Source organism: Opisthocomus hoazin, chromosome 16 (assembly GCF_030867145.1).
Source record: "Opisthocomus hoazin isolate bOpiHoa1 chromosome 16, bOpiHoa1.hap1, whole genome shotgun sequence".
In the NCBI taxonomy this organism is placed as follows: Eukaryota; Metazoa; Chordata; class Aves; order Opisthocomiformes; family Opisthocomidae; genus Opisthocomus; species Opisthocomus hoazin.
Window position 1 is genome coordinate 13,106,284 of NC_134429.1, and position 11,301 is coordinate 13,117,584.

Consider the following 11,301-nt stretch of genomic DNA (forward strand, 5'->3'; position numbering starts at 1 on the left):
CTAGTGACATGAAAAGTTCAGTAGAAAGGTGGAACCTGGACCAAATCACATATGCCCCTGGGTAGAAATGCATGCTACAGCGCGCAGAATGCCTTCTCCAATTATCATCTTTGAACTGAAGTGAACAGGGAGAAAAACAAAGACCCCAGGTAACTAGCAAGCTGTAAGTCACTAGCAGCTCACCCTCTCACAGAAACTGACTCTAATCAGTTAGATGTTGAGAACACACATTTAACATGGGGTTTGAAACATCAAATTAAGAGAACCATTAAAAGAATGCTTAATGAATGCTGAAAAAGAGTAGTAATGAAAAATTCAGCCACCTACAGGATAGACAAAAGCATTTTAAAGTGGGATCAATTTATTTGGCATATTCATACACCCAGGTGATTATTGGGAAGCAGACAATTTCACTAACAGTTGTGCAAAAGACCATGCATTCTGGTTAAGCATAGGTCTGATCATGAAGAAATACAGAAATCTCATGTTTAAATCAGTTTAAAAAGGAGGACCACAACGAGCTCCTTTTATGATTGTTTTTGACAAGTGCTGCTCAGTTACTATTTCCTGGGAGGTCCTCTCTAGTCACATTTCTTTCTCTGTTACAAATGGGTTTGATTCGATTACAAGAGTGTTCAGCTCTGGGGCCCCCAACATAAGGAAAGACATGGACCTGCTGAAGCAGGGCCAGAGGAGGCCACAAAAATGATTAGAGGGACGGAGCACCTCTCCTGTGAGGAAAGGCTGAGAAAATTCAGCTGTTCAGCCTGGAAAAGAGAAGGTTCTGGGGAGACCTTAGAGCAGCCTTCCAGTACCCGAAGGGGCCTACAGGAAAGCTGGAGAGGGATTTTGACAAGGGCAGGTAGGGATAGGACAAGGCGTAATGGCTTTAAACTGAAATAGGTGAGATTTAGATTAGATATGAGAAAGAAATTCTTTACTGTGAGGGTGGTGAGGCCCTGGCACAGGTTGCCCAGAGACATTGTGGCTGCCCCTTCCCTGGAAGTGTTCAAGGCCAGGCTGGATGGGGCTTTGAGCAACCTGGTGCAGTGGAAGGTGCCCCTGCCCATGGCAGGGGGTTGGAACTAGATGATCTACAATGTCCCTTCCAACCCAAACCATTCTTTGATGATCCTATGGTAAGACTGCAGATTCTCTTTCAGAGACACCTTAACTTATCCAATGGCCTGTCCCAAAAGGCTTAGAGATGTTATTGCTAATTGTGACTTCAATCAACAAAGTAAGAAGTTGTTGGAAATAAACTAATAAGTAAGTAGAAGTAAACAGAAATTCAGGCAAAAAAATTTCACTGGGATGACAGTATCCAGAGAAGAGTTAGGCATCATTTTTAAAGGCATTCCCCTCTTACCATTCACCAAGTGCTTCCAAGCAACGCATCCGTCCTAGCATTAGCTCAGGATCATCTTTGTTTGTGTCCATCTTCTTGTCATAAGCCACCAGAGCATCTTCCCATTCATGAAGCTTTTCATACCAGGTAGCTTGAATTTCCTAAGGGGTGGAGGGGAAATCAGGATAAATAGTGGGATTCATATTCACTCTTCTCTACTAAATGCTGCAGCTTTTCCTGAAAAATTCTGTGTCTATGGTGGTCACTTAGACCTTTTTCATTCTAAATAACCTCATGGACTTCTACAATACAGAGAAAAGCCTTGAGCTAGTGCAAAAACAGGAATCCTGAGTATTACTTAACCTGCACAGAAATGAATTCAGGTTTACCAGAGGAATCAGTCCAACATCATCCCCCTGTGCAGTGCCACCAAAATACTAGCTCAGTAGCTGGTGCTTTTCTCTTTGGAGAGGGCGAGTGAGCGGAATAGGAAAAAGGGTAAATCTATAAAATATTCCACTTCCCGTTTTTGCACATGTTTGCATTTAAACAAGAACAGTCCTGTGTTCAGGAATGGAGTGACTAACTGTAAAAAAATCCCAAGCCCAAAAAGCACACTGTGCATCTGGCTACTGCTAGGCCATTTGTTAAATACAGAAGGTAGTATGACATTGCGGTCTAATCACAGCCCTCACAACGAAAGGCTGTGGTCTGTAACAACAACTTTAAAAGTAAGCCAAGTGGTGATCCTTATCAGCTGCACAAACTTTTCTTCAGTCTTTGTTTCTAAACTTTGTTTCTAATTTTCAAGAAATAAAATGCCTTAATATTTTTTCCATACTTAATCTTTGCCAGTGTTTTTCTGCTCAGTCCTTGGTTGCTCATGTCTTGACATAGGCTGCAGAATAGATTCTTTTCCCAGCCCTGTGGGCAGGGTCAGGATAAACCATGCTCTGCATGCCAGGTCTTCCACTTACATACCAGCCCTTTAACTTCTCAGCTCAGTCATAATATTTCAAGTAAGTTCCTGAAAGTAGAGCTCACAGCTCCTCTTAATTTCTTTTTACTGCCTATTCTGGCAGACTTTTTGTTTTGAACTACATTTACTGCTGGAACTACACTACTGCTAAAGAGTGAGGTCAGAATTAGGTAACAGCTTTGCTCAGTCTACCCAAGGAATCATAAGAAGCTGCAAAGATGTTCTGAAGTCCGTACTTCTCCCAGAAATGACTTCTTTTCCGGTCTAGGTCAAAACTATACATAATCCTACACCAGAGTATTCCACCATTTTGTGCTTATACCTGTTTCCACCTTCTAGTGATTCCCAGTGAAAGACACTAGTCTACCGTGCTTCCAGGGCTGCCTTCCTTTCCCCAGCCACTCTAAGGCACACAAGAATTATCACTGCAAAATCATCTTTTTAACAGAGTAGAACTGGCAGGAGCGCATAGATGCCTTAGTCCCTGAACACAAATTAAATGCTTATAAAAAAAGAAGGAAGAAAGAAAGAAAAAAAGGTAAGTCGTGCAGAGAAAGACACAGAACAAATACAGAACGGGGTTATTTTATTTCTGTAAGCAGTCAAAATTGTAAGGGACTGGGTAATCTGCTATTCTAAATAATATCTGTGAACTCTCAGACAGGTTCACTTGCCTCCTAGATGAAAGAGGTTAGAGGCACAACTTCCATTAAATCCTTACCTGGAAAGTGTTGATGCAGTTTCTCGAAAACCCTCAAGTATTTGAAGCTTAGAACACGAACTTACTCCCTCCCTTCCCAGCTTCTTCTAAATAAAAAGACTTATTTTGTCAAGTTGCTAGTTCCCCACAGTTGCATGTAGCGTCAATGACAGCTACTAAATTCTCCTCCAGATCAGGTTCTTGCACAAGTTCTTGCAGCCTTCCCCAGCTCTTACCTGTCTGCAATGTTTGCTAGTGTACAGCTAAGTACACAGTATACAAAACCCATGAAAACGTAAGACAAAGAAGAGAGTTATCTAGCAGGACTCACCAGCTCCCCAAAGTGCTTCATGGCATATTCCAGTACCCCAGCAGCTGCTTCTGGCTGTTGCAGTTTATTGTTGATGCTGAAAAGGTAGCAAGAAAAAGACCATTTAACACAGTTGGCAATTATTAGGGGCTGGCATCTGGCATGAGCTTCTGCTTGATAATACCAAGCTCAATCATTTAGAAATACCAATGGAACACACTCCTTTTTCTTTAAAACTTGCAAGTGAACAATTAGACTATGTAAGACACACAATGATTACATCTTTGCAAAACAGTAGGTGCATGTATATTCTCTGTCTGTATGCTCAAGACTTGTTACACAAAACAGTGATTGTATGGCAGCCTGTATAGGGAGAAGGATAGTTGTCAACAGTTTGAAAGGCATAATTTCTCGAACAGCTGTACTTATTAAGAGCTTCACAGTACTGATTCTTTCCCCCTTTCTCCTGAACAGACCACCAACTCCTTTAAAAATCAGAGCAGAGATTTTAATGGCCCAGGAAACAATCTACACCATTAGATCAGCTGACAAATGACACCAGGAATCCACCTGCTGACTTCACAAAAAGCTTGCAACCCTACTTTCAGTTTCATGTTTCGTATAATTGTCTCTGCACTGGTACTAACCAGTACTGGCACTCTTCTTTTGCTGGATTTCAAGCATGTCGGAAGGCCCTGCCATCACAAGCAGTCCAGGCACCTTGCTTTGCAAGGGCAGCTGAACTTTGTGAAGCACAAGGAAATAGGCTCCTCATGAGCCTGGTTCTCCAGTTCAGCAACACCATGTACAGCTATTCTCTTAAATCATTTCTATTTCACATGGGTTTTCTGATCTTACTATCAGAAATGGGTCTGTCTGCACATTGGTGCTTGGTGATCAGCGCTTCTGCAAAACCCCAACTTAATGAGGGAATAAAGTTTTTATGAACCTTGTGCTATTTTATAAAGCTTATTTATGAACAGTCTCTGGCTCATTGCTCTCCTCTTTCCCTAGTGATGCTGGAGAACAAGAAGTGCAAGATGTTCAAAGCAATGTCACAATACCTGAGCATGCTACAACACACCCTACAGTCCAATATTAATACTCGTTAACATTTGGAATGGAAACAGCATAACCTAACAAAACGTGCCAGCCGAGAGCAATGCAAAGGGACTTTCAATAGTCTTTGAAGAAGCTGCTGTAGATGTAGAGAGCTTTCAGAAACGTCCCTTCTTGCCTGCTATCATCAGCATGATTGCATACTTCTCCCCTCTCTTAGAGGCCTGTTGATTAGCAAGAGACAAAGAAATCCATAGTATTAAAGGGAGTACTCTGAACAGACAAAAGATGGAAAATTTTCAAATGAGTGCTGTATTTCTTCCGGCTGTGGAAGTTTCCTTTCCTGACAACTAAAGAATCAAGCTCCTAGGCACACTCTAGATACCTGGGAAGGTCATGTAAAATACTCTTGGAAACAGGACCTCAGAATGACTTGAGCTCAAGTCAGATTTAGTCAGGCTAAGAATGCACCATAATCACAATTCAAGCAGACAGGCACTCAAAAATGGGAAGCATTTGAAATACATCTATGCCTTTTTTTAGCAAGATAGTCAAACATACTACCTCCACACTTCCCAAGGGAAAGCTAGGCAGCAGTGCATCATAAAAGTGATAAATGGCTGTCACATTTCATATCCTCATGATTTAAAGAGCCATTGGCAGACACATCACTTCCAGCATGTCAGACAGTTAATTACTTCCAATTTATCTTTCTTGTCAATGCTTCCTGACATCGGCCGTTATCTTTTATTCTTTAACAATTAACACTGCTCTTTTGCTGATGCTCCATGGTGCACTCAATTATTCTTTTTTTGTTTCATACTTTCTCAGCTGTCCAAAGTAGAATTAAATGTTTCAAATCTGTCTATGGCTAGGTTTGAGCAAAGGAAGGTAAAAGAAGGGAAAGGGAAGAAGAAAGACTTTGATTTAAAACAATACACAGCAGTAGATGTAATACTGTGTTGTCATTATTAATCATAAATTACTCTCTTGTAAGAAATGATCTAGACCACATAGTGAGCAAAGATAGGTAATTTCGTGGACGAGGATAAGCCATTGTCTGGGAAATCTCCTGTTAATTATTTCATGTTTTGATGTACCACGTTAAAATAATGTATAGACAAAATGGGAGGGGAGAGCAACAACATTCACTGCTTTGGCAGAAATGGACATAAACACAGAAAAGTACAACTGTCAGGAGCACAAAAATCCCTCCAAAGCAAGAGTCATGCATCAAAGGGGGCTTTATTAATATGGCTGAGCATTCACTGACTTCTATCTTCAGAGTGATAAAACCTTGGTAATCACTGCATCATTTTGCTATTCAGTTTTACAGGCTAAGGGAAAGACAACTGTGCGTGGATTAAGTTCTGATCTTGTGTTTTGGAGTTTTTTTTGTTTCTTTTGAAAGACTTCGGATTTCCGCTTTTTCTCATCTGCTGGATTCAGTGTGCCCTGAGTGTTGGAAATATATTGGCAGTTCCCAAAACTCACTACTACCACAGCTAACTGGACTGTGTTTTCAACAGACCCACGACTCTCTGCATACAAATTATCTGAGAGTGGGCCTGCAGGTTGTACTTCTTTTGGAAAATCACTTCTACACGGAGTCCTGTTAACGCATCCAGAATATATGTTTAGAAATCATGGCAGTCTGGGCTTCCCTGCCCTTTCGCCTTCCTACCGTCAAGGCATTGCCCCTCTCCTGCAGATCTGATGAGGTCTGCGCTTAGGCAGAATCTTCTTAAATTTTGTAATGCTCTTAAAGCGCTACAGAGCTGTTTTCTAGTTATCGTGCTGGAGACCGGACAGAATGAACAACACTAAAGAACAGCATCCAGGCACACAGAAGAGGCCCCGAAGGGCTAATATTCCAGCCAGGCAGAGTTGCCAGGGGGTTTTAGTCACTGTTGCTGCTGGAAATCGGGGCAGTTTGCTGGATTAGAATCAGGGGGATAGATTTCTCCTTGTATCTGGAAAAAGATAACTACAAAATCTTTCTGGATTAAAGAAGAGGGTGGGAAAACATCTCTCAAGATAGAAACAGTGCTGCTGGCTAGCTCAGCAAATAGTAACTTAAGTCTTTGTTTACTGGGTGGTGTCCTTGCAGTTGTTCCTAATTCAGGATAATACAAAAATTAATATTAAGGTGGAGATCAATTGCTCTCCATATCCACTGAGGATTGAACATATTCCTCTGTTCATTTTTATTTAGAAGCTAGAAAAAAGCCATGACTACCGTCTACTCGAAGGCTTGACAGCAGGCCATAAAAGATGACTACCATATCTCCTTACTTGAAAATTTTTAGCTATATATTTGGTAGGTCATAGGTTACATGTCATCTTCAGAAAAGGCCTAAGTATTCAGCTAAGCTGCCTGGTATGGACTGGCAGAGTTTTCCAGTATTAATGCTCAAGTAAAATATTTCAAAATAATGTATTTTAAATGTCACGTGTACACACATAAACTCTTCTGAAACTATTTCAAGACAGAGCTGTCCTCATGTTTGTAAGTAGACTATTAAAATGGGAGCCCACAGAAACAACAAGATTGCCTAAGTCATATCAACAAGATTTTGATATAGTTTGAACTAATGCACTAATTTCACTGTTTAATACCCACCATTTGATTTCACATTTTTTGCAATAAACAAAGTAATTAGAAGAAACAACAAAACACAAAATCCTGATACCTTCCTTCCAAATGAGGATTAATTAGTTGGAAAACTGAATTTCATTAATGAAGTTTTCTATGAGTTTTGCTCACCTGGACTTGCTGCATAGTTACATAATGCAGCACAGTAGAATTAAAATTTATGTCAATCACAATAACAAAAGCATTAATGCCTATATTCCAAGTGCAAAATCTTCTCCAGCTGTTAGGGGCAGCTGGGTAAGAAAATTAGACTGGCTTAGAAAGCCTTGAGAGAAAACAGTTAAATCCAAGATCAGTGATATTTTTTCCCCTCTGTTTATTAATCAATATCTGTACTGTAGCCAGCATACCATCCAATCCTCCTGTCCAACCCTAACCTATTTGTAGCATTTGATCACGATGAGTGGGATATTGAAATGTGACAACGCTTCTGATGGACAAAATTTTGCAGGGATGGAATGACATAGTAACTGGAAAAAGTGACTACCCTTGGCAAACTCCCTGATACAAAAATCTGGGACAAAAAAATCTTAAATCTCTGAATTTTACTAGTAATGAAAGGTTACATAAACCTACTGCTTGATTATTAAGATATCAAATAAAAATGTAAGTCATAAACGTGTAAAGGCCTAAAACGTAGCACACTGAGCTAGAATTACAGAAAAGAACACTGTTAGGAGAAACGTACTTCTAGTACTTGTTTGTTACAAAGGCTATTTAAACAGAAACGAGACATGAACCAGGAATGAAAAACAACTTTACTGTCTTCAGCAGAAAGAGCACTCAGATGATGGGCTTTTCTCCTCCACAAACCCCAGGCATGTGTCTAATGTTTACTAGAAACACTGTCTTTTGTACAGCCCTGGGAGTTCTCCAGTCTTTCATTATCTTTCAGGGTCTCTAATGATATTCTCTGTCACTCAAAATATATTAAGTTTTCAAGAACTCAGAAGAAACTGGACCCTTCCACATCTTCCCATAAAAATCAAAAAACTTTGTTTTCACAGAGCCATTTCGGGAGGTCCCAAGCCTACCTGTGAGGGAGCACACACATTTTCTATTGCCAGAAAGCATCTGAAAACCTGCTAGAGAAACCTTATTTATGCAGTAAAGCAGCTTGCATGCAAAGTCTAGACAAGAAGCCAAACTCTTCTTTTCTTGTTTTAGTCTCCCCAAGTTTGTTTAAAAAGCTCCTCTATGAGACAGATTTTGCCAACCTAAGTCAAGTTTGTTTTTCCTTCTGAAGAAGTGCTGAGAGCTTGCTTCTGGGATTAGAAGTGGAAGGCACTGCTACTTTGTGGATACTTTGGGGAACAGATAATCCTCTGGCACAAGGAATTGGCTTTGTTGGCCAGTTTCCCCATTTCTGCAGCTTGTGTTCAGGCACCCCCGAGTCCTTCATTCAATAAACCTCAGAAAACAGCCAACTGCCCCCCAAACAACTCTAAAAACCAACGCATTTCCATCATGCCGCTAAAAATTATTCTCCTGCTGGGAACAAATACATTTGAGAAGCCCATACCAGTAAAGAGCTGTTTTCAATAAACAGTGGCAATGATGGACTGCTTACAGGCCAGAGTAGCAGCCACTTCAGCTTTCCAGCAAGGGCGCACCCCATTGCTCACAGGCATTAAAATTGGCCAAATTCTCAATCTCAATATAAACGCTTGCAAATCATATAAAAACATTCATGAGCTTTTAAAGGAAAAGCAGTGAAAACTGTTACAATAAAATTCTTAGCCAGCCCTGCTGCTCAGGCTGCAAAAGGTTTTGTATCACCTATTCTTTATTAGCCAGGTTCAGTCAAGGCAGAGAAGTAAAAAAATTGTCAAGGAAGATATTTAGCATAAAAAGGTGAAACACAGAGCCAGAGTCTTTGTATATTGGTTATACAAAGAAAAGATACATTGAATAAAAAAGAAATGACAAATGATTGCAGGAAATCTCCCATCGAGCCCTCTCACTAGTTCCACCTGTTCCTATATAACTTCAGAGAATTACAATAATTACTTGCAGTAGGCAACAATTTTATTTGACTTTACTAGGGATTTAGTCATTACTGTGAAGCTATAGCAGAGTGAGTATTACAACATTTATAAGCATCTCCAAGGGCAGAGGTGAACAGTTTCACACTTCCTGGGAGAGGAAAGCAGTATTCCACACAGCTTTGTCAAAGCATGGACTCCGGCAAACTGCCAGCAGAGAGCTGATGAGCGCCTCTGCCATCTCAGCAAGCACCAGGAATGCTAGATTCTAAGCATTTGCTGGATGCATATTAAGGGTTTTGCAATGACTGGCTACCAAATAAATAGCCACAGGGTGCTGAGCTTTTCTTCTTGTCTCAGCTTCACATACACCTGCCAGAACAGCTTCCCAGAGAAGGCAGTCATTTAAGTCTACCTCTGATTCAGTCTGGCCCTCCAGAGACAAGAGATAGCTGGTTTTAATCAAGTAACATTAATATACTTGCATTTGGTAACATCAATCAACATTATAAGCACAGGGTACATACTAACTGCAACAAAGTTTATATACACAATTCTCCCAACCACTCCAAACCTAATCCTTAACGAAGTCAAAAAGCATATGCCTCGTGTTCTTGACTTGAGGATCTCCTGTTTTTAGCTATCCTGTAGCAGAATATTTCCATATACAAAACATAATGGAGGTAAACTAGAGGATGGATTTCAGACCAAATGATACATGACTTCTCTACCAGTATTGGCGGAAAGGAATAAAAAGGACTAGGACTGACTCAGTAATCAGAGAACTAGCTTCTCCCTAGCTATGCCCAAAACTATGCTTCTTTCCGAAATACAACAGGATCCTGAATTCAAGTTGTGTGTAACAACAGCAGATAACAGTGGAACAGTTTCCTACAAACTGTCGTCTTCTACAGCTGATCTAATCTGGCAATGACTAGCATCAGTAGCTGTTGCTGCCTAAGCGACTACACTCAGTTCTCCATGCAAAGGGAAAGATAAATCTTTCAAATACTCATAAAGAAGTCAAATTCCATTAAGGCTAAGGTCTCTGCCAAGAGAGATCTGCCTGCCCAGATCTCTTAGTGCTTCCTCAAAAGTAATGACAGATGTGAAGATTTATGCTCTCATCCATTCCTGCATAATACGTCTGTTGTCACCCCCTTACACAGCACAAAGGGAGAGAAGTATTATATGTTTTAAAATAGGTAAATCAAATTACGCTAAAGAAAGATGACTTGCATTAGGATATAGAAATCAGAGGCTGAACCCAAAATACAACCCTGGCTGTCTCATTTCCAATTACACACTCCAGTTTAGAGAGGGGATTTGGAGGCCTTTCTGCACTGTTTCGTAACATCCGTGTGCAACAGAGTTTGGCTCAATCTTGGATCCTTCCAAAATTTGTATGAAGGGGGAACGCACAGACCTACAAGTGGCTCCCCTCTTCCACATCTGCCCCTCATGATGCATGTATGAAATTCAGACTGTACAAGACAGACAGAAGAATGGATCAAACTCCTATGTAACAAGACGGGAGCGTTAGCAGGGTGGCTTTCTGGGGCAGAGAAGCCAGAGTCTGGCCCGTCCTGTTCTTCATTCCAAGTTCGATAAAAACAGATTTCTCGTCACAGGAAGCCTGAGAAGAATTTGCCCCTGGGAATGACAGAAGCTCCAGCTGGAAGAGGGCTCAGACAGGATTAGAGGCAGAACAAAAAGGTCAGGCTTTCATCTGTGTGCAGTGGCACTTTCTGGTCTGAAGTAAAAAAAGCAGTTTTGCCATTGAAGGTTTCTGGAATGTCTGTGACAAAAATGTGACTGAAGCCTAGGGTCTGCTGTGGAGGTATCTTCAGCAGTTTAATCAAATTGTGCTTGCATCTCTCTGGCAATATCTCCGGTCACCAATACCACACAGCAGCCTCAGCAGCTGATACTACAGACTACAGCGGCTTCTGCCTGAAGTACAGCACACAGGCAGTCACCCACAAGGAAACTCAAGACACGCTGCCTGTTTGGTGATCTCCAATTCTGACCTCCTCCAAAAGATCCCCTCTTCCTCTGCTAGGAAAGTTCAGGTTTATTAAACATCTGTATTCATATTCCACCCCCTTCAGTCCTTTTGTGCTTTCATCTTCCTAAATCTTTGCACTCTGTGGGATCTCGCATTACTGTTCTGCGCAAAAACTATTAGCCAGCTGTGGTGCAAATCAGAGGCAGAAGCAAAGCATCCAGCAACAAGTGTAACAAAGCATGGGGACCTTATAAAT

The 11,301-nt window shown here is 41.0% G+C and overlaps 1 protein-coding gene across 3 annotated transcripts in view; it reads right to left on the reverse strand.

Moving 5' to 3' along the window:
• The window catches only part of MTOR (mechanistic target of rapamycin kinase), a 68,375-nt gene that overhangs the window by 27,475 nt on the left and 29,599 nt on the right, over positions 1-11,301 (reverse strand). For all 3 annotated transcript variants that reach the window (XM_075437176.1, XM_075437174.1, XM_075437175.1), the window contains 2 exons: positions 3,359-3,434; positions 1,370-1,509 (listed from right to left, as the gene is read on the reverse strand). In XM_075437176.1, the coding sequence (XP_075293291.1) occupies positions 1,370-1,509; positions 3,359-3,434 (216 nt within the window). The remainder of the gene's footprint in view (positions 1-1,369; positions 1,510-3,358; positions 3,435-11,301) is intronic.